Source organism: Euprymna scolopes, chromosome 3 (assembly GCF_053919585.1).
Source record: "Euprymna scolopes isolate OS-2025 chromosome 3, ASM5391958v1, whole genome shotgun sequence".
Classification (NCBI taxonomy): Eukaryota; Metazoa; Mollusca; class Cephalopoda; order Sepiida; family Sepiolidae; genus Euprymna; species Euprymna scolopes.
In genome coordinates this window covers 40,586,148-40,611,002 of record NC_136484.1, presented here as the reverse complement: position 1 = coordinate 40,611,002, position 24,855 = coordinate 40,586,148, and the positions used below count along the sequence as shown (strand labels likewise).

At 35.0% G+C, this 24,855-nt stretch overlaps 1 protein-coding gene across 1 annotated transcript in view; it reads left to right on the top strand.

Annotated features, from left to right (window-relative positions):
• The window catches only part of LOC145254614 (uncharacterized), a 1,033,347-nt gene that overhangs the window by 508,126 nt on the left and 500,366 nt on the right, over positions 1-24,855 (top strand). Inside the window, exon 5 of the mRNA XM_080113229.1 lies at positions 22,447-22,489. Coding sequence (XP_079969355.1) covers positions 22,447-22,489 — 43 coding nt within the window. The remainder of the gene's footprint in view (positions 1-22,446; positions 22,490-24,855) is intronic.

Below are 24,855 nucleotides of genomic sequence, written 5' to 3'. Positions count from 1 at the left end.
ATCTTTCAGTAAAGTTTTTGTTGAGGGAAATATGATTTACTTGGGTGTGGAGAATAGTTGCCTCGAATGATTTCTGATAGTGATCTGTTTATCCATTACTTATTCTTACCTGTTTATAAACATGCACACGGAAGATATGTTATTCCTAGCACGTTGGTTGGCTACTGTTTGTTGGGGTGGTTAAATTATGAATGTACATTTCATTCTATGTGCTGTTGTCGGATTGATACGATCTCAAATCACAGTTAATCCTGATAACAGTTATAGCTATTTATTTGCTTTCCGACGGAAGCAAAATGTGACACAAGGTCATTCTTAATGTGGAGGGAAGACTAGCTCTCCAAAAAGGGGCATTCTGGAAGTAAGCAAAAATAAAATGACCTTAGTATAGAAAGATTTCCCCTCCATTAACTAAGGACAAATTAACTTGAATGTAGTCTCAGAACAGATACTACGCTCTGATCCTGGCCCGTACCGGATAATTTTTATATTAATTGGATTATTCGGACTGCCGTTCTCATTTCAATGTTATTATCCCAACGTTTCGGACGATGTAATCTCTGGCCTTCTTCAGGTGTATTTTGTCGAACTTGGGAAAATTTCTGTTGAATTCAGGAATTTGAACGGAATTTTGAATGGAATCATTCTCGAGTTTGACAAGATACACCTGAATAATGCTATAATTGTTAATCTTCATCTCAAAAATTCAGAAGCAGTTATACTTTTGTTGCCGTTACATTCCCGACACAATGATCACATTCTCACGCTGTCAGATAAAGTCATCATATTCCCTACACCTCCGCACACGGTTCTTGTTCCATTCTCTTGTTTCTGTCTGTCAAAACCTCATTATATTTTGAGTTATTAAAAAAGCAAACAGTGTTGTGTTTTCTTCCTGTTGCTTTCCTAACGTGTTATTCATTTGTCTTACCATATCACACAATGACAAAACAGGAACTCAAGGCAGGTGGTCTGGTTAGATGCTTCCAGTTTAGCTTTCAACTAAAAAAAAAAAACATGTTATTTATTTACACTGGAATAAAATTTTAATTGAAAAAAATATATATATCAATTTAAAATTTACATTTAACCGCGAATGTTTTTTAAGATAACATGATTGCAATTTTCTTTCGATCATTACGCATTCGCCCCCCCCCCACACACACACTTATCTTTTCGTTTGATTGATTTCTTCTTAGAAAATATTTACACTTTTGTAAAATAAATTTAGTTAAGGAATATATGTCGTTTAAAAACCTGTCTTGCAATTAAATAAAGCGGATATCTAACGAAATGTTAGACTTTAATTCACATAAATATTTTCGAGTTTGTCCTATTCTTCTTTTGATTACGAAATAGACTTGATATGAAATAATAGTTAACGCTAGTGCACTATTTAAACGGGAGTATTTTTTGTTCTTATAAGGAAAAAGGGAGACAATCTAAATTTTAATGATACTTTTTATTGAATACTTTCATTTTATTAAAGACTAACCTGGTTGCCCGGCGTTGCCTGGGTGTTTGGAGGTGTGTGTTGAGCAAAAAAAAAAAAAAAAAACGTGATAGTAGGTAGGTAGGCTCGAACCCGCATCACAAAGAAGGAAAAGAACGTGAAAAAAAAAGTTAAGTCTTTGCCGTTGCGTCCATCGCCAAACTGGAATTGGTGAATGCTTAAATTAAAACTAATCAATCAAAAAGAGGGCATGACTTTCGAAAATATCGGCGAAAAAAAAGCGCCCCCTCCTTGTAGAAAAGTGCCCAGTTGAGGGTGAAGCCAATTTTTCGATATTTGTTGTCCAAAGGGTCGATCTTGAAAACAGTACCGATTTTGTGAAAATCCATTGCCTCTGTCGAAAGTTTACGGCATACATACATACATACAAACATACATACATACATACATACATACATACATACATACATACATACATACATACATACATTTAAACAAACAGGTGAGATTTATATTATAGAAGATGTTTACCCTTTTCAAAAAATGCATTGAAAAAAAATCAACTGCAAACATTTCAAAATATTCTTATTTGACTGTTGCATCTTATATCTAAATAATTATATGTTTTAAAGAAAGGTATATAAAAATAAACTATAAATTGAAATGAACTTTTTTCATGTATTTAAGCCATGTGGTTATTTGAGAGTTTGCTATTTCTTTACGCAATCCTTTACATTATTATTGAAGATTGAGATCATTGAGATCTTTTTTCAGTGTACTGATTGGGTCGTAGAGAACAGATAATGCAGTGTTATAACATATGGTCATCCTCTCCACATTTGCAGATGGTTGAACCAAATTTTGAGCGCCATCTGATCGTAATAGCTTTTGATTGCCCGATTCCTGTGCGATTAGATGTCTTCCACTTGATCCAGAATGTTTCCCAGCAAGAATGAATGACTTAGGAATGGGAGATTCCCATGTACTTATTCACTAGGCTAATAACACTGTTTCACTTTCTTTGTTTTTACTGCCGCCTCTACCCATTTCGTTCACAAATATCGTTAAAAATTTGGAAAACTCTCTGAATTAGTGCCTTATATGTGTGGCTTAAATTTCATTAAAATCGGACTTACGTATTTGAAATTTTCAAGGGGTTCTGAACTAAGGGGTCACTTAGCGGTAGAGACACGTAGATATTCGATCCATAAGGAATAAGTTAGAAATTTAGAGCTACTTCAATTTCTTTCCTGGGAGAATTTATACATGCAGTAGAACCCTGGGATATAGTGACCTTAGGATATAGTTGGGTTTTTTTTCAGGTTACGGTGTGGAATAGAAATGTTTTTTCAGCCCCTGGTTATAATATTTGTCCCGCATTATAATGTTATTTATAATGTTATTTGATTATATACATGTGTATTATATATATAATATATATATATATATATATATATATATATATATATATATATATATATATATATATATATATATATATATATATATATATATATATATATTTGTACCGTATTTTGTTACGAATTTTTAATACCGTATCGCGGGGTTCTACTGTTTGATATAGATTTCATCAAATAAGATATATTTGAAGAGGTTATAACACCATGCCCCCTTCCTTACGGAAACTCTTAGAGATTCGGAACATATTCATTGTCTTCCTTAGTAAATTTTACATGACATTACACTTTTAGGTGTTATATAGATTCTCTAACCTTTCTTTCTATAGAGAACATACAAGCATCATACATGCAGACATTATCCATCTTATACAATACAGAATCACAGAATAGGAAGTAGAATTTAACCGAACCTTTGCCTGAGTGAAGCCAACCACTGGCTGATGATACATCAATCTGGGGGGGGGGGGCAGGAATAACAATGAATCTGATTGGTTAAATAGCTAAACTAAACATCATGTTTAAATATAAAAACACCAGGTAACAAGAATTCCTTGCATTTTAGCCTGAAGATTTTCCCTGGAAATGAAACACAGAAGCTTTCACTGCCATTTATTTTCATATCAGGAGAGAAAACAGGCCGTTTCAAGGCCTTCCTCTTCTTGGTTTATTCACTCGTAGACTTGTATATAGACGTGTTAATCTTTTTTTTCTTGTGGGGTATTTCATTTAGTCCTCCAGGTAATATCGGGTCATTAGAAGAGAATATGCACGGTTTCGGGGCTTTCCTCTCAATATATATATATATATATATATATATATATATATATATATATATATATATATATATATATATAGAGAGAGAGAGAGAGAGAGAGAGAGGAGAGAGAAGAAGAAAAAATTGTTTAAATTAAAAAAGCCATTTAATGTAAAAGAAAAATAAGTTGGGGAGGGAGATAAACTATTTGAACTCTGAATGTTTCTTTGTTCTAGTTTTGTCATTTTCTTTTAAATATCAGTAATTTAAATGTTAATTGGTCTTTCTGTCGTGATAAAACCTAATTAGTTTGTTTAAATCTAATCGCTATTTTTTCCCAAATTTTTTTGTTTGGTTTCTTCCTCCCCCATTTTATCCCAAATAAAGGTTATTACCGTTTATTAACTCTTTATAAATGAACTACGCCTACCCTGTCTTTGTTTCTGCTTTTGTTTGTAACTTGTGCAAAAGCCAAGAGGCGTTGGTGTGTTCAATAAAATTACAAAAGAAGCGACGACAGTGCGCCTTCTTGGAGAATCAATACGTACACTCACCCGAGGCACAGCAAAACCCATGGAACTTATGTATACTAATTCAGCCGAAATATTAAATTGACTATTCGAACATCACTTTCCGGGGTTCATTGGAAAAGTTGATGAGACAGCAATCTTACTTTCGATTTTCATTTTCTGTTTGTTGTCAAATGTTAATCAGAAAGAACTTGAATACCTACGAGACGATATTCTTGGGTGTCTAAGCATATGCAGCCATTCTTTTCCCTGGATGGCTGTGCATCCAATTGCTACTTGCAACATGAAATGCATGCTTGAATGGTCCAAAGACTCTTTTGTCCAAAGGCTGGAGGCAATGACGTGTGTGATTAGGAAAGCTGAGCAGAACGATGTACTTTTTCTGACAAAAGTCGAACACATCCAAGGGCACGTGGAATTTGTCGTTGTCCAATATGGATAACACTTTCTGGTCTGGGCTGCAATGTGCAAAAGAAACAAAATGGTGCCGGCATTGAAGGAAGATCTTCTTTGTCGTCCACCAAGGGCGACTGGCAAAACCATGTACACCGGGAGGTGCAACATGCATCATGAAATCTCTGAAATTCACTCTTGGAAAAATTAAACAGGAAGGCACTGAGTTCTTAATGGTATTGATGAAGCCAAGCATCATCACACTATGATCCCTTTTATGGGAGACCATCTTTGCAACTTGAGTGACCTCTGCCTCTACCACCACTCCTTGAGGTTTCTGTAATGTTTGAAGATTTATTTCTAGTTTTTAGATGTCTTCCGGGTCAGATCAATAACGTCCGTACAGGTCTTTGATGTTATCAAAGAATGTTGTCATATTCGTTTTGTTAAACGCAGTTGCCTTTACAAGACTGATCGATTCTGAAGTCCGGAACTTATTTTGTTTTGGGGGCTGTTTTGAAAGCTGAACAGCATGTCCTCTCCTGTTTGTCCACCCAATTGCCAGCGAAGTGTGTTTTGTTTCTAACAGCGAGTTGATAAGCCAGCCTTTTAAGAGTTTTATTGTCAATCGTACACCCAATTCAATGTATTCCACAAATGCCTCTTCAGATTGGCTGAAGGTCTGTCATGATCGACAGCTGTCTGGAAAGGTTTGCATTTATTCTTTTCCTTGGAAGACCTGTACAAAATGTCTTTGTTGACTCTGTACTGTTCAGCCACTTGGCGAAGTGTCTGTCCATTATCAACTGCATCCACGGCCTTGTCCATGTCTTCAAGTGAACAGGACTTCTCTCAGGTTTTCTTTTTTTATTTTCTGTAATTAAAAATAAAAAAGCTCAAATAATAAAAAAGTAATATAGTAGCTGCATGAAAAATAACGGATGGATTACATTGATACAAATCAAGAACAGGTCGATACAGGCCGGGGCAGGGTGATACATGTATCAACTTGCCCCATATCAATCTGCCCCAAAGGAGGTTACTGCAAAACATAGTACATAGACACTCCACAAAGACAGCTATTTTTCTCACAGTGTAGATAGCTTTCATAGCTAACATTCAATAGCTTGCCAATTTTGTGTTGCAGACGCCCCTCCATGGGATTAATGGACTATCTTATGACGTCACTTCCTCTGGTGACGTCACTTCCGGGAACGAGTACTAGTGCTCTGATTGGTACGCGGCCAAGGATGTCGTGTGCAAACGCCCTACAGTTGAGGAATGGTATTGCTCAACATGCTTTTGCCTGTAATACGAGGGGCGTGCAATAAGTAATGCCCCTGACCCACTTCCAGTTGTCTGATCTAGCTGAAATTTCGCATGTGAAATGGTTTATATCTCTGCAGGTTATGTAGCAAAGTACAGCTCTGAACTAATTCTGGTTTCTGTTTTACAGATGTTTGAACTGAGTCAGGTGTGAAATAGAGCTTGTTGAATGTTGAGCAGTGATCCGGTTTTTGTATTTGAAAGGACGCACAACACAGGAGACTTTTGATGAAATAAAAGAAATTTATGGTGATAATGCCCCATCAAATGATCTTGTAAAACGCTGGCATCGTGAATTCAGACATGGCCGGAAGTCTGTGGAAACAGCTCCCAGACCTGGTCGCCCCCCCCTTCTGCCATTAATGAGGCATCTGTCCGTCAAGTTGAGACTGCCATTTTGAAAGATTGGCACATTACTATTCGCCAAATACCCCAAGATGTCAAGATTAGTACAGGGTCTGTGGAAACTATCATTCATAACCATTTCCATATGCATAAGGTGTCTGCCAGATGGATTCCCAAGTTGCTCACACCATTCCAGAAGCGAGAATGCATTGAGTGCTCGAGGATGAATTTGGACATGTGCCAAGAAGATGAGTCAAAGTTTTTCAAATACTTATTACACAGGAAGAAACCTGGGTCCATCACTATGATCCAGAGACCAAAGCCCAATCAATTCAGTGGAAGCATTTGGACTCACCACCTCCAAAGAAGGCAAGGGTGCAGCTCTCCGCTGGCAAGGTCATGCTCACAGTCTTCTGGGACCAGGACGGAGTAGTGATGACAGATTTCCTGGCAAAGGGTACCACAATTACAGGAGCCTATTATGCTTCACTTTTGAGGAAATTAAGGGAAGCTATGAAAATCAAGAAGCGGGGCAAGATCAGCAAAGATACCCTCCCCCCGCAGGACAACACTCTGGTCCACAACTTGCATGTCGCCAGATCAGAAGCACGGGCATGTGGTTATGTAATCCTCCCCCATTCTTCCTACTCTCCTGACCTTGCACCCTCTTACTTTCACCTCTTTCCAGCCATGAAGTTGTTTTTGAAAGGAAAGCGTTTCCCAGATGATGCAGTCTTGATTTCTGAAGTCACGTCGTGGTTGGAGGACCAACCTGGGGTGTTCTACAAAAACGGTCTCCAGAGCTGCATCAACCGATGGGAGAAATGCATAACTCTGGGTGGTTCCTATGTAAAGAAAGACTAATAACTGTGCCAAGTTTCGTTGCTCTACTGCTTTGGGAAGTGTGTCAGGGGCATTACTTATTGCACACCCGTCGTATATGTGAATACATGTTTGTTCCTAAAAGTCCTGTGTTCCTTCGTTCTCATTACCATTTAACACCATAACACTTTGCCTGCAAGAAATTTGCGCCATTAAATTATAAAGATTAAGAAAGGTAGTTAAAATTTGACTCATTTTGCTGAATCAACTCACACCGAGTGATTCCAGCGGGTTAGCGTTAGTTGTTTCACTGTGCAATATTGGTTGTGGGTGAAGGTTGGGCTTGATAAAAGATGGATCGGAAAAAGAAACAACCAGATTCAGCAAAATTATTGTAATATCAACCTGCCCCGCGTATCAATTTGTTCTGGTCTCCCCGACAGGCTGATTTATGACAGATTGATTGAAATTGAAACTAAAAACAATGAATGGATTGTCCGCTTAGGTAATTAAAAAATTTAAAAGGAACACAACTTTATGAATTACGTTTTTTAACGTAAATAAATAATTTTTTAACGTGAATAAATAATTTTTTAATGTAAATAAATAATTTTTTTCTTAACGTTATTAAATAATTTTTTAACGTAAATAAATAATTTTTTAACATAAATAAATATTTTTTTAATGTAAATAAATAATTTTTTTAACGTAAATAAATAATTTTTTTAACGTAAATAAATAATTTTTTTCTTAACGTAAATAAATAATTTTTTTAACGTAAATAAATTTTTTTACGTAAATAAATAATTTTTTTAACATAAATAAATATTTTTTTAACTAAATAAATAATTTTTTTAACGTAAGTAAATAATTTTTTTTAGCATAAATAAATATATTTTTAACGTAAATAAATTATTTTTTAACGTTAATAAATTATTTTTTAACGTAAATAAATAATTTTTTATGTGAATAAATAATTTTTTTAACGTTAATAAATAATTTTTTAACGTAAATAAATATTTTTTATGTAAATAAATAATTTTTTAACGTAAATAAATAATTTTGTTTACGTAAATAAATATTTTTTAACGTAAATAAACAATTTTTATAACGTAAATAAATAATTGTTTTTAACGTAAATAAATAATTTTTTTAACGTAAATAAATAATTTTTTTAACGTAAATAAATAATTTTTTTAACGTAAATAAATAATTTTTTTTAACGTAAATAAATAATTTTTTTAACGTAAATAAATAATTTTTTTAACATAAATAAATAATTTTTTTATGTAAATAAATAATTTTTTAACGTAAATAAATTTTTTTACGTAAATAAATTTTTTAACGTAAATAAATAATTTTTTTAACGTAAATAAATAATTTTTTTAACGTAAATAAATATTTTTTTTTGACATAAATAATTTTTAAATCTTAAGAGAATTTATCGGAATTTCTAAATACGTTCCGTTATAAAACATAATCAGTTAACACTGTGCGTAGCTAAAGTAAAGTTGCGAAAAAATACTTTCTCCCTAGATCCCTTAACAACAAATAACAAAATGATAGTACTTTTCACTAGTGGGGAAGGTTTTTATAATAAATGAACTTTTCTCTACTAGTATAAATATCCATCAAACTATCGTTCGTCTTGGACGTTAGAAGAGCCTCCTCAACTCCAGTAGCCCATCATTTACTACAGTTTTAAACAATAAAATGCATGTTTACACTTTCGTTTTTAAAAAGTGGCGTAGCTAGATGGGGGTTGGGAGGCGGTCCACTCTGGGTTACAGCAAAAGAGGGGTGACACAATATCACCCCCCCAACAAAATTTTTCCGCCAGGCTAAGGTGCGAAATTAGTCCGAAAATAGGATTTATTTATCATAAGTTATGCAAAGTTTTCAAGTTTTTAATCTTTTATAAAATATTAGAAACTGTTACATTTTTTTAAACTAGCATGTCAGCCCGGCGTTGCCCGGGTGTTTGGAGGTATATGTTGAGCAAAAAAAAAAAAAAAAAGAAAAAAAAAAGCGGTAATTTTTTTTTAACTTTGACCCCTATTATGATACCTTAACATTTATTGTTTGGGCTCAAATCAATTTATTAAGTTAAGTCCATGCCAAAGGAACCTATGTCTAAAATTTCAAGTGTTTAGACCCAAAATTCTCGGAGGAGTTTGGTAGAGTTCTCAAATGGTCAAATCGTTGAACTTTGACCCGTTAACAGTCAAATTTCTGGCCGAAAGTGGATCACAAAGATTTTTCCAAATCTCAGTACCCTGTTTATCAAATTTCGAGTCTGTAGACTGAAAATTAACAGAGTTATTGCGTAGGGAAATGTACACAGACACACAGGCAGACACACACACATTCACTTTTATAGATATATAGATTGATTAGTAACTGCAGAATACTTTTGCCGATGTTTATTGAAAACTCTAAACGCTGTATTTTTTGTAGGTTTTAATAGTAAATCATTTGAAATCATGTGATGACACTCATTTCATTTTCTTTTAACTATGAAAAATAATTGGAAAAAGAATTAAGTGGTTTATATATATATATATATATATATATATATATATATATATATATATATATATATATATATATATATATATGTGGTGACATTTGAGCAGACCACCCCGGGTGACGTTTACTCTAGTGACGCCACTGCTCAGTTGAATGATTTTTCAATTGCGTAAGCGATGTTTTTTATTCTTTAAACTCCATATTATATATTTTTTTACTAGTACATTAATTGTATTTATTGGATTTTAAAGATTTGTTTGTAATATTTTTTGTATAAAAAAACAAATTGTTAACAAATGTGTGGCATTTCGCTGTTCTAGTGGATACAAACAGTGGAAAAGTCACATTTTCTGTTCTAGTGGATACAAACAGTGGAAAAGTCACATTTTCTGTTCTAGTGGATACAAACAGTGGAAAAGTCACATTTTCTGTTCTAGTGGATACAAACAGTGGAAAAGTCACATTTTCTGTTCTAGTGGATACAAACAGTGGAAAAGTCACATTTTCTGTTCTAGTGGATACAAACAGTGGAAAAGTCACATTTTCTGTTCTAGTGGATACAAACAGTGGAAAAGTCACATTTTCTGTTCTAGTGGATACAAACAGTGGAAAAGTCACATTTTCTGTTCTAGTGGATACAAACAGTGGAAAAGTCACATTTTCTGTTCTAGTGGATACAAACAGTGGAAAAGTCACATTTTCTGTTCTAGTGGATACAAACAGTGGAAAAGTCACATTTTCTGTTCTAGTGGATACAAACAGTGGAAAAGTCACATTTTCTGTTCTAGTGGATACAAACAGTGGAAAATCACATTTTCTTTTTCCTTTGGAAAATCCGATCTTATAAAAGAATGAATAAAATTTGTTAATCGAAATAATTTAATCCCAAGCAACATCGGGTTTCACTGCTAGTTTTAAATAGATATGTGATGATATACTTCTATATAAAATATATATAGTTCATTTTTTATAATAATCCTTTGCTCTCCGCCCCCTCTCTCTTTCTCTCCACCACTCTCTAACTTTCCTCTAACTTTTCCTCTTCCCCTCCTCATTCTTAACTCTCTCTCTCTCTCTCTCTTTTAAAGATTTATGTCATTTAATTCCTCTTTCTTTTTCTCTACTCATTCACCCTTTATTTACGTCATTGGTGCTTCTACAGAATTGGGACGAGCTTTTGTAGTCGATAAATGAAATTTTCAGATAAAAAACAATGGTTTCAAATGATTTTTTGTCAATTCTAATAAGTTACAATGGCAACTTCCACATTATGCAGTCGAAATTACCTGAATCTTGCTGAATTATTAAACAAAACAACTTTAATTGTGTTAGCAGGTGAAAAAGTGACGCACTTTTATTTAAATCAAAACGGAAACTTACCTCTTTTTTTTTTTTTTTTTAACTCTCCTGTGTCTTACAATCGTTTTCATAAAATCCTATTTTTTATTTTCCTTAATAAATAATTTTCTCCCTTATCGATTTTCGTAATTGTTGGAGATAATCATCTTAAAAATACGAGGAATGCATGGATACCATTGTTTTCATGTGAAATTCAGGCTTCCTTTCTAGGGCAATTGCTCTTGACATATCAAAGGCATTTGATAGAGTATGGCATAAAAGTTTACTTCACAAGATCTCCAGCTATGGTATAGCTGGAAATGTCTTCTCAGTTATTAAACCATTTCTCTTTGATAGGTTCATAAGAGTAGTAGTTGACGGGCAGAAATCAGAAGCTCTCAGTATTAATGCTGGAGTCCCTCAGGGGTCCATCCTGGGCCCAACTCTCTTCCTGATGTGCATTAATGATCTTCCAAATCACATCCTTACATCTTTCATAGACATTTATGCTGATGACACTACTATCTATGGTAGCACATCTAAGACTGTAAACGACTAAGTTCTCTCTGATTCTCTCTCCTCTGATCTTGAGCATGTATTACAATGAGGAAAGGAGTGGCTGGTTAATTTTAATGCATCTAAAACCAAGCTTCTATCTTTACATCATAAACGTTCTGATCCCCATCTGGCATCAATTAAAATGAATGGCTCTCGTCTTCAGGAGGCCTCAAGTTTTGACAAGCTTCTGGGCTTGACTTTTACATCTGATCTTAAGTGGAACACATACATTAAATCAGTTTCCAAGGCCGCTGAAAAAATGGTGGAATCCTTCCATCGATCCAGTAGATATCTCACTGCTGATGCAATTCTCTATCTATATAAGAGCCAGGTACGTCCAAAGATGGAGTACTGTTGTCACATCTGGGCAGGAGCTCCTAGAAAGGACTTATCCTGCTTTGATAGAGTTCAGAATAGATTTCGTAGCCTCGTAGGGAATGTCCTTTTCTCTTCCCTGCAACCCCTTTCTCACAGAAGAGATGTTGCGAGTTTGTCTCTGCTTTATTGTTATTTTCATGGCAAGTGCTCGGCTAAGCTCCAATCTATGGTCCTCCCTCGCCAAACTTTCACAAGAAACACCCATCTAGCAGAAATCACTATCAATAATTTCCCCCACTCTTTATCTGTACCTAAACCTAAACGTAGATTCCATGAGCAAAGCTTCTTTATTAGAACTGCACGCCTATGGAATTGTCTTCCGTTTTCCTGCTTTCCAGCTGATTACATTATGATTGTCTTCAAGTCTAACGTAAACAAGTTTTTGATGAGCCGTTCCATATAAGTTATCAAATTTACCAAATTTTCATTACTAACGATTACTCTATTGTCCAATTTCTACTCTACACTCTTTAACCCTTATCTTCGAGTGGCATCAAGGCCTTGATAAATGGTGATGCCTATGTAAAAAAAAAAAAAAAAAAAATTACGATTTCCGAAATTGCGTCTCAATAGTATCGAAATGCCACGTAATTCACCTTTTTGTAATATCATCCTGTGTTTACAGTAACAAACACAAAAAACAGGCGAACAAGCACATATCTTAATAGATATAAGTGTTTGTATAATGCTTATGTTAGTAGACATTTTTCGAATTTGTCTTCCTTTGTCATAAGAATCTATATTTTAATACGATAGCGTGTGCTTTTTTTGTGTGACACGCTTACATCTTTTTTTCTTCCGAGTGACTGTCGTTTAATTGTTATGACCTTCCATTTCCTGTAATAAATAACTTTACTAAGAATTCTTCATACGTTTTGGTTTCGGTTTCTATTTTTGCTGATGGCACTCAAGTCATCTATTTTTTAATAAATAATTCACCAAGAATTCTTCATACGTTTTGGTTTTGGCTTCGATTCAAGCTGACGCACCCAAGTTGATGCACCATATGGATATATATATATATATATATATTTTTTTTTTTTTTTTAATTACAACTTTCTGATATACTAGCAGGGGGTACCTGGCGTTGCCCAGGGGTTTCGAGGTGTGTGTGCTCAGGCGGGAGTGGGGGTGTTAATCAAAACATAAGAATAAGCGAAGTAAATATATCGAGGAAAAAAACACAAAAAAACTAACGTAAGGCAAACGAACGATGTTAAATGTAAAAATGGGAAAAACAAAAAAAGAAAATGCGAAACAGAAAAACGAACGTTAAAACTTTGTTAAAAAATCTGAAAAATAAAACCCCAAAAAATAACATGTGAAAAATGGCTTAAAATAACCCTGTTTCAATATTAAAATTTAAAAAAAAAAAAAGAAATTTCACACCACGATTTGAACCCCAAAACCTTTAGATAATGAGGCCGCGCTCTAAGCAACTGAGCTAAGACAACGTCAACGAAATTGTGCCTGTTTTTTTAATATTTAAAGTAAATCATGTTCCGACGTCATATGACGCATGCGTAGAAGCGAATTTGTCATGAGAGGATGGTTTTTGCTGACCACTCCCTGTAGAAAACTGATAATTTTAGGTGAAGAAATTAATGTTTTTGGCCAATTTTTCGATATTTGTCGGGCGAAGGTTGGAACTTTAAAATGATACCAATCTCGTGAAAATCCGTGGCCCATGTCGAAAGTTTTTGCGAGACACACAAACACACATACATACATACATACATACATACACACATTTTCGCTTTATATATATAGATAATAATCGATAGAATATTAACTTTATAATAATAGATATGAAATTTGGACCAAGATCAAAGTGTAGTATCTGTTCTTCAGATGCTGCACTTCCATTTCTTGTTCTCTTTCAGTGGAGGAACAGTCCTTCACGACTGAGACAATTTTTTTATTTTTGTACCTTTTCTCCACGTTAAAAAACGACCCTTGTGTCTAACCCTGTCCGGTGGGGAGGCATTGTAAATAGGTACAATATCATATTTAAGCATAATTTACGACCAGGCTACACCGGGCGTTCCTACTAGCTTAGATAAATACTTTTGCAGTTTTAACAAAAGAGCTACAATAATATCAGAGCGTCTCTATTTATGCTGAACATCTACAGAATGCCAACATCAATATATTGCATATGAATGAGTCCGCTATGGAATCTCCACAGGTCTTGCTAGTCTGACATGAAAAATATTACGCCATATGTCTATGTCTATGCGACAAGATGGTAGGCGCAGCATTTCAATAGTTTAATCTTTTATCTGATCGATATGGACATATATTTATGTTCGAAATTAATTCTGACATTTATTTCATCGTAGAGAAATTCCAGTAAGGGTTAAGTGTCAACCAAAGAAGTTAATCCGATGAAGTCGAGAGATTGAAGGTGGCATCTGTTTCTGCCACGAATATTAATCCTGAGTACAGAAGGATTTCAACAAATGCTCCCTCGTAAACATTGCCGTTCCTCCAAGAGAAATGGATGGAATTATTTTGCTTTCTTTTCCACTCTCACAAACAGCTGACAAGAAAATATTACGCCATGTGACTAAACGAATGCGCAAAGACAGAAGATGCAGTATTTCAATAGTTTTAATCTTTCGTTGGATCGATATGGACTTATATTTATGCATAGCAATAATATTGATATTTATGTCTTTGCAGAGAAATTCAATTATGTTCAAATGAATATTTGTGTATTTTCAACCCAAGAGTCAGAAATCAACAATGCAATAATCTTAAATTTCACTGGTCTGTGCTCTTGCCGCCTGGTGTATTAGACCCGTACTAAGAGCCCTGGGTGCATAAATATCTAGTTAAAGAGCAATCAATCTTATACATTTATACACATTTAAATATAAATAGAAAAGAAAACACGTGCCAGGACGGGTAAAATAAATTTCTACAATTATATAAAAGGAATTTGTCTGTGTTTGCAAGTTCGTTCCCTATGGATTCAAAAACGGCTGGCCCGATTTTTATGAAATTTCACACGAAAGTACTTTATGTGCCTGGCAGTATTCTAAGATAGGTTTTGTATTGTAATGTTTCAATAAATATCAATAATCGAAATAATGTAATGAAAGAAGGAACAAGTAATTTTGGCCAAAGTTAACACCTTACACAGCCTAACATCACAAAAGCATTTGAGAAGTTTTATTGTTTCACAAGCGGAAAGACTCAACATATAAAATCAACAGTAGATTCTTTGATATGACGGGTGCATTTGAAATGAATGTTTCTATTTAAATCACAATTGCACCATGATACTTGATTTTTTAATTTTAAATTTAAATTCAAGCCATTATCACAGCACAAGCAGTAAGACAAGGCATATAAAATCATTGACATGACAAAGGCGGGTTCGAAATTAATATTTCTGTTTAGAGCACAATTGAAGCATGAAACTTGAAGTTTGCATTTTAAAGTTTAATTCAAGCCGTTATATGTAAAAAATAATTCTATGAAATCTATAGTATGTTCTGTACAGTGCAATGTAGACTACAATGTATTGTAAATTTAGTCATTACGAGAAACATGTGAAGCTTCCTCTCGGCGCACCACGATGGGTCCCCAACTAGAGCAGGTAATCGATTTGATTGAAAAATGGGCGATTTCATCTATTTCGATGACAATAAAAATATGGGAGTGTGAAACGTTCGTTGATCATCATTCAATCCCGGGCAACGTCGTGTCTCCCTTCTCATTATCTGAATAAAACAGTTTTACATTAAATTTATGTCACCTTATGAAGATTGAAATCAAGATATCACACTATTAAACATTATGTCTAGAATCCTTATTCCAATTCAACTAAAATTAATTTAATTCCAGAAAATGTCTAGAACTTAAGGCTTTTCCTTAAAGGGTGTTAAGGAGACTATGAATCGAATTCAATTCAAATCTGAAATATTCGGAGGTACCTGAATTTTCACGAAGGGTTTCAATCTTCTTTCCCCCCCCCCCTTTGCATACAACCATCTTAAACTAAATATAGCTCACACTTGAACCTATTACACCTAGCATCTGTGTTTCAAAATACATAATGATCGGTTAATTCGTTTAGGAGTGAATACAGTACATGCAAATATGAGAGTCATTCCAAAAGTAAAGCCTCCTATTTTTTATCTCAAAAAGTTGAAGAGTTACGAGGACGGGAGTAGTACCATGAAAACGAACAACCTTTTGTACTCCAAAATTGACACCAGCTATAACTAACACTTTCTCGCCCTCAACTTCACACGTGCATCTTCACCGGACGCACTTTGCTTCTCTTTTTCGACTATGTGCTGTCCTTTTTCCTTTTTTTCTTTTTTTGATATCATTGGCATCTTCGATGTCATCAGCATCATTGTCATCGTTATCAATTCAATATGTATTTTACATAATTGCATATGTAGAACAGCTTTTAGTAATTGAGTCCTAACCTATCTCTGGCCGGGTTTTCATCTGTCATATTTCTCTCCATGTATAACCCTATGGGCTGCATCGCCTGTCGCCGAGAGCAGAGTTAGGCCGCACCTCAAAGGTAACCCCACTCTCAACTACTCTGCGTTACATTTTTAAAAACATAATAAAATAAAATAAAAAAAAACTAAACTTTACAAATAAAATTCAATAACTTTGTGTCTTGACCCTTCAAGTTTCCAACGGCCTTTAGTCTTCTTCATTTTCTTAATCTTCTTCAAAACTTTTCAAAAGCTTTTGCGAGCCTTTAACTCTGAAACTCCTTGCGAATTAAAAGTCTTTAAACTGGCAAAGACTTATTCATAACTCGTTGTCATGGCTTGATCATCTAGTTTTTATCTTTGTCTTCATCCTTTCTTCGTCTAGTGGTTAGGATTTTAATATCCATGCCAGACGATCGCTGGTTGCTGGAACTCATTGCTTTCCTACTCGAACCTGCAACTCGTGCATAATCCTAAGTTCATGTGGCAGTTCTGCTCTCATGATAGCTGGTCGGTAACCCTACCACAAGAATCCTTTGGCTGGTCATCTTATGCTGGACGTTGGGGAGGAGGTCCTCCTTCACAGGCAGCTGCATCGCTCTCCTCTGCTCCATCTTGTAACATCGGCCTAGGGAAGAATTCATTTCACAACCACAGGCAAACAACAAATTAATTATTCAATTAGTAACATTAATTATTCAACGTTGTTCTCAGTAAGGACATGAGCTAGGAGCCTTTATAAGCTTGGTAAATCAGACTAACTTTTGCGTTATTTTTATTTTACACAGTGATCACCACTTATCAAGGCCCGGAAGCCACTCAGGGATAAGGGTTATTGCAAGTACATTACGTTAGTGTGGAGATTTGATGAAGTGTTTACTTAAGGGGGCGGTTCATTAGGAATTTGTTAACGTTGGACTTGAAGACATCCAAGTTGTAGTCCGGTGGGAAGCAGGCAGATGGAACAGAGTTCCACAGGCGTGCAGTTCTTAGAAAGAAGCTTTGTTCATGGAATAAATGTGCAGGATTATAATGGTTTAAATTAAGGTTTTTTTTCAGCCAAGCCATCGGACGTCATGCCCGATGGGATGGCCGGGTTGTCAACGAACTTTCCTCACCAACGAATTCTCCCGAACCGACTAAAAAAAACATGTCTTTATATTACTCTATAAGTTCTAGTTTATGCCCCCTTTCTATTTGGGGCTTTGTCTTTCTTTCTCTCTCTCCGTCTCTGACTCTGTCTGTCTGCTGTCTCTCTCTCTCTCTCTCTCTCTCTCTCTCTCTCTCTCTCTCTCTCTCTGTACCGTTTACCATTACTATTGGGAGGAGTTTCCCAAAGACCATATGTATAAGGTAGGATAAGTGAATCGGTTATCATAGTTAACCCTCTTTCCAAAGTGATTTCACGGTCAATCCAATAATTAAAACCACTCGACAGTTTACCTATTTGACTTGCTTTTCTGGTGGCTCCTAAAATAAAACTCAAGTGGTCATTTCCAGATTCACAATCTTCTTCATTTTATGATCCCAACTGAGGTCCAGCTTGCGGGTGGGGGTCATTTTGATTATCAGTTAAGAAAACAGATTTATTCTTTTCATCATCATCATCATCATCATCATCATCATCATCATCATGACCATCACCATCATCATCATCATCATCATTGTTAGATTCAACAATGCGAAATCTCCTGAATTCGTGTTAAAAGGACCACCCAAGAGAACTGATAGCTTCTTGTCTCAACATTGTCCGTCCACAATCTTTGTCACATATGCAACACATTTCTTCTACTGGCCAGGTTCCACTTCCATACAAATATGACTGAAATACGTTCTTTCTTATTTGTCTACATGATTTACTATAGAACTAACATATGTTTGAATTCTGTATATAAACTAGCACACTGCCGGCGTTGTCCAGTTAAATATGATATTTTAATTGTGCAGATTTTGTATTTATTATTATTATTATAGAGCCAATTCTCTATTAATTATTATACTGTATCAATCACAGCTCTTTAGTGCGGCTATCTTGGATGCCATTAGCTAGAATTGACACCAAAACATTTAACACTCCAGCGTTATTCATTACCACCTAAGCTGACAACAGATGGATACCAAAACTTTTTTTAATTAACTTTGATGTAAAATTGTACATTTGTGCATAAAAAATACACTTTTACTCGACTACCGCCTGCCAAGTTCCATTTTTTTTTTGTTATTTTAACCCCTTAGCAGTTATTTTTACTGACTAAAGAACCAATCAAATTTGTTCCACAGGTCTAAATCCCCTACATATCAAGTTTCAAGTCTTTAGACCAAAAATTGACAAAGAAGTTTGGTAGACTGTTGTTCAGATAAACAGACAGACAGACAAGGTCAGTTATATATATATATATATATATATATATATATATATATATATATATAAAGCTGAACGTGTGTGTGTGTGTGCGTGTGTGTGTGGTCACGAATAGGCTCCTATATGGTTTACTATTTTAAAAAAACTGATTACATATAATGATAGAAGATGTATTGGGGATCAGGAATGGGTATGTTTGATCTGGCAGAACGGCGGTTCATAAAAATTTTGGGGTCTGCGTACGTGCATTGCCCCCAAAGTATGGAAATAATAAGAAAAAAAACGTTTACAAGTGTTTTTGATATAGATGTACATAAGAATACTATGGTAAGTATTTTCCAACTTAAATAGGGATGGTATAATAAAATTGTGGGGTCTGCGTTTGCGCATGGCCTCCATAGAATGGAAATAGGCACAAACTTTAATAAAGACTTTTCATATCTATCTGCGTAAGTATACTTTGATAATTATGTTTCAGTTTGAGGAAATATGGTATAATAAAATTATAGGATGTTCGTTCGCACCTGACCTCCATAGAATGGAAATATGTCACAAAGTTTAACAAGGTTTTTTTATATAGATCCACAGAATATTGTGATAAGTGTTTCAGTGTGAACAGGTATGGTATAATAAATTATGGGTTTTATCTATTTTATTTTTACTTTCATCATATTTTGCTTTGGTTTTGATACCCCCAAATTCGAAGCTATCTCTTTACAACCCTTCCTTTTCATAACCTATCATACTTTCATAAATCAGCGTCCATTTTCTGTTGGTTGTTTTTGAACCCAGTCAACTACGGGTACTTTTGCTAGTACATATATATATATATATATATATATATATATATATATATATCCCTTACTGATGTAATTGCGCCAATGAAAAAAAGAGTGCTCTTTATATGAGTGGTTACTAAAAGATTACTTTTAGCTAGTTGGCGCAATTACGCCGGACTTGGCGCAATTACCACAAAGTATGGTATATATATATATATATATATATATATATATATATATATATATATATATATATATATATATGGAGAGAGAGAGAGAGAGAGAAAGAGAGATGAAGTAACGGCATATGCACAAATACACATGCCACCTCAAAATGTCTCACATATTTTCCTCAAAAATCGGATCAAAATAGCAAAAAGACGTAATTCATAAAATAATGTCATGTGACCTACTTTCACCTACGTCCGCAGGCTAAAGTAGTCTTGCATGCCAAAAACTAATTCGTCTTGTGAGCTGATTCTTCCTTATAGAAAGACATTTAAATCGTCAAGAACGCCAGTTAAGAAAAGCTGGCAAAAATAATGGACACAAGTACACACTCATCTACCTATCTACCGGGAGAAATGGCAAAAACTAAAATGAACTTATTTACAGACAATGGTACACACATACTCTCAAACTCATTTAAGGCAAACATACATTATATATATATATATATATATATATATATATATATATATATATATATATATACTAGCATTGGTGCTCGGCGTTGCCCGGGTGTTTGGAGGTGTGTGTTGAGCAAAAAAAAAAAAAAAAGTGCTAGTAGGAAGGCAGGCTCGAACTCGTACCGTGAAGGTGGAAAAGAACGGGGGGGGACATGACGTCTTTGCTGTTACGACTACCGCCAAACCGGAAGTGGCGTACGTTTAACTTAAGGCTAGACAATCGAAAAGAGGGGATGACTTTCGAAAATATCGGCGAAAAAAGGGACCCCTCCCTGTAGAAAAGTGCTCAGATGAAGGTGAAGAAATTAATGTTTTTAGCCAATTTTTCGGTTAAAATGCGCAAGAATATCGCAGAAAAATATAAATGTCCTATATAATACTCTACTTGTTCCTTTATTGTTTAGTGCGTATTTCACGCTTTAAAAAGGATGAAACTGCTTTTTAAAAGGCCCAAATTCACGAAATGCCAATCTCTACACCCTAAAACAAAAATATAAGAGTTATCTCTCTTTGATGTAGCTTTGTTTTTGAATATCATTACAATAATATGTGATCATCGTTGGTATTGTGTCACGAATGATATCATAATAATTTCGACGTGCAACAGCTGTTCTCCACCAAAGAACAAAGTCAGCATAATGTTACGTAAAAAAGGAACATTCGAAATAAACAGCATAACTTTTTTTTTCCGGTCATCTGAAGATTCTTCTTTTTTACATGCACTCTTTATTCATTTTCTTCCACACCTTTCGATTTTTCTTACAAGTCATATCATTAGTATTTCTCTTCTTGTGCTTGTTTGATAGATTTTCACGCCGACGGCTAAACCAGTTTGATTTTGATTAAAACTTCCTTTCTGAAATTCTTGACCAATTAGTTAGCTTAGTCTTACTACCTAGCTGTTTTAACCCCTTGATGTGAGATTTTTGAGACAATTTTGAGTGACAACTGACTCGAAAATAGTTCAATAGTTTTAATATATTAATGGGGCCGTAAATGGATGGTAACATTTAACGTTAAGCTGCTCTCTTTTAACAATTACAAGAAGCTTCTTCAACCACCGATATCCATGACAAATAACACCCTACCTGAAAATTATTCTTTCAAACTCCTCGGTTTAACATTCACAGGCAATATGAACTGAAACGAATACATTGAGAACATTGCAAAGGCTGCTGCAAATTAGGTGGGTTCCTTCGAGGCTACGAAGTCTATTTTGAACTCTATCAAGGCAGGACAAGTCTTTTCTAGCAGCTCCTGCCCAGATGTGGCAACAGTATTCCATCCTTGGACGTACCTGGCTCTTATATAGATAGAGAACTGCATCAGCAGTGAGATATCTACCGGATCGATAGAAAGATCCCACCATTTTTCCAGCGGCCTTGGCAACAGATTTGATGTACGTGTTCCATTTAAGATCAGGAGTAATGGTCAAGCCCAGAAGCTTGTCAAAACTTGAAGCCTCCTGAAGACCAGAGCTATTCATTTCAATTGATGCCAGATGTGGATCAGAATGTTGATGATGTAAAGAGAGAAGCTTAGTTTTAGATGCATTAAAAGTAACCAGCCATTCCTTTCCCCATTGTACTACGTGCTCAAGATCAGAGGAGAGAGAATCGGAGAGAACTTGGTCGTTTACTATCTTGTGACTGTTTTACAAATATTTTAATGGAATGTGCTCTGATGAACTCGTTGCACTTGTGCCCCTTCGACGTACATATCACCAGCGAACCTGCTCAACAACAAAATCACACAGTTGAGGTCCCTAAATGCCAGAAAGCTTTCTATTCTAACAGCTTTTTCCCTCGAACAGCTAGATTTTGGAATTCCCTTCCTGCTACCTGATTCCCTGACTGTATTGATATGAAGAAGTTTAAATGTAACGTCTACCAAGATCTTGTTAATCTTTCCTAGGTATGGTCCTAGAATAGAAGCTCTTTACATCCAAGTGATGATATGCATTGTTAGGGGTGAACGTAAGTAAAACAAAAAAAATCTAAGCTAACAGCATTCATATCGTTGTTATTTACCAACTACCATACACAGATGAAGTATAGCACAAGATTATTTTTAATGTGATGAAGACAACATGTGTTGATGATTTGGGATGATTTACAAAGATTCTTCGATCTCTTGAGCATTCCTTCCAGTTGGGAGGTACCAGAGGAGATGAGACTGATAACAAAAACAAATATGAAATTGGTTGTAACTTTTATCTTACAAAACAATGAAGAATTCTTTTAAAAATTTACCATTCTTTTTTGTCTTTTAACATCTCCATTTTTTTTTATCTTCCGTAGAATATCTTTCAACCCAGATTCCTCCTGCACCTCCACCAACAGCGTAAGTACAAACATTTCGTTTACTTTAAATCAGTTCTCATATCAGAAAGAAAATGGCTACATGTATAAAAGACACTGACATAAAACTTCAATTTTATATATAACTAGCACGTCGCCCGAAGTTGCCCGGTCATAAAATACACTTATGTATATTTTAATTTATACACCCAATAATTGGCATGGCTTAATCACATTGAGACACCGGTTCCTGCTGGATCACCGAAGTTAAGCAACATTGAACCTAGTCAGTACTAAATGGGTGACCATTTGAGACTTCCAGGTGCTGTATGTGCTCTCCGCTTATTTCAGCATTGTTTTCAGTCGTCCTGAACTTCTTGCCACTGGACTCAAACAGTGTTGATTCAGGAGAGGAGTGGTCGGGGATTGTGCCACCTTTACCTCACAATTACACGTGCAACTGCCCCTACAGGGGGTATTCTTTGTCTTTCGAGAATGGACAGAAGCATTGGAATTGATACAGATTTCATATTTATCATTAGATACCCTATTCTCTGCTGATTATTATTAGTGTTGGGACAATTAATCGGGAATCGAAAACATCAGTATCGGAATCAGTATCAGAATCAGAAAAATTTGAACCTTGAAAATTTCCAATGCTAAAACCGATTCCTTAAATTATCTTTTTTATTTCATTTTATGCTTAAGAAACATCTTCCACTGCTTGCAGTAATAATAAAATAATAAATATTTATTGATTTAAACTTCCAGCAAGACTAAAATGTCTAGACCAACCATGCACGAGTGTGTTTTTACGTGTGAGAAAATATAGGGACATTTAAGATGTGTTTTCTCGGTAATCGGGAAAAAATAACAATTTTATGGTAAAATATTTGGAGATTTATAAAGAATCAGAATCAGTAATTGTATTGGAATCTGGAAAAATATTGGAATCGTCCCATCACTAATTATTATATTGTACCCAATATATAGTAGTGATTTAAAAGTAACAAAAATGATTTAGGTATCATCAGCTAGAATCGAAACCAAAACATCTAACTCTCCAGCATTATTCATTACCATCTGAGCTTATTCCACACTCTACATACACATCAAAACTTTAAAAAAATTAACGTAGTTAAACTTATAAATGCGTATTTCTGCATGCGTAGAAGATACACATTTTTTCAACTTGAGATTTTTTTGTAAATGGCAACATAACGATTTCTATAATAGCCAAACAAAATCCAGGCATTTACACAAATTGCCTCTTTATTTATACATAAATAAAATGTAAAACAATTGGACAAGCATTTATCTCTATCACGAAAAATAAATGGTGCAGAATATATAGACTTGTATTCACATTATCTTTATTATTAAGTCAAGGTCATTAGAAGGGCTATGACAACAGCATATTCTTTATATTGTCATGACTCTCGAGTATATATCCGACATAGACACAGTTAATCAACCGATAAACACATCACTCTATATAAAAGCATATGAGATGTCAATAGATACACACTCAACAGTCAAAGCAATGAAAAGAATATGCTGTTGTCATAGGCCTAGTCATTAGTTACCCGACGAGGGTATTAAGACCATATGCTAAGGTTCTGATCCTCTTCTGTCCAAGGGTTTCAAGTAGCACGAAACGTTTAGCTTATGATTTACTTTTTCCTTTGACGTTAATGCCTGATATGAAGACATATATATATATATATATATATATATATATATATATATAAGATCACCGAAGTTAAGCAATGTTAAGCTTGACTAATGTTAAATGGGTGACTATTTGAGAAGACCAAATGCAATGTAACAAAAGTTGTTCAAATAACTACAAGAAACCTTCTCTATCACCAATAGCAATGGCCAATGACTCTCTATCTGAACGTACACCCTTTAAACTCCTCGGCCTAACGCTCTCAGGAAACATGAGTTGGAACAATTACATTGAGAGCATTGCCAGGACCACTGCGAAGAAGGTAGATTCTCTCTACCGTGCTAGAAAGCTACTAACGCCCAAAAGTATCCTGTACCTCTATAAGGCCACCATTCGCCCATGTATGGAGTATTGTTGTCATATTTGGGCAGGTGCATCACTAGACAAGGTTCAAAAGAGCGTCGCCAACCTGATAGGTCCTGACCTGTCATCCAAGCTTCAGCCTCTGTCCTATCGACGAAATGTAGCATCCCTCTGCCTATTCTACAAGTACTTTAATGGTGAATGTTCCAATGATCTGCAAGCATTTATACCCCCTGGACGTAAAAACCCCGACAAACCCGACAAGCATCAAAATCCCACCCCTTCACAGTTGAGACCACTAGATGTAAGAGAGTCTTTTACTCCAGTAGTTTCTTCCCCAGAACCGCTAGACTTTGGAATTCCCTTCCAAGTTC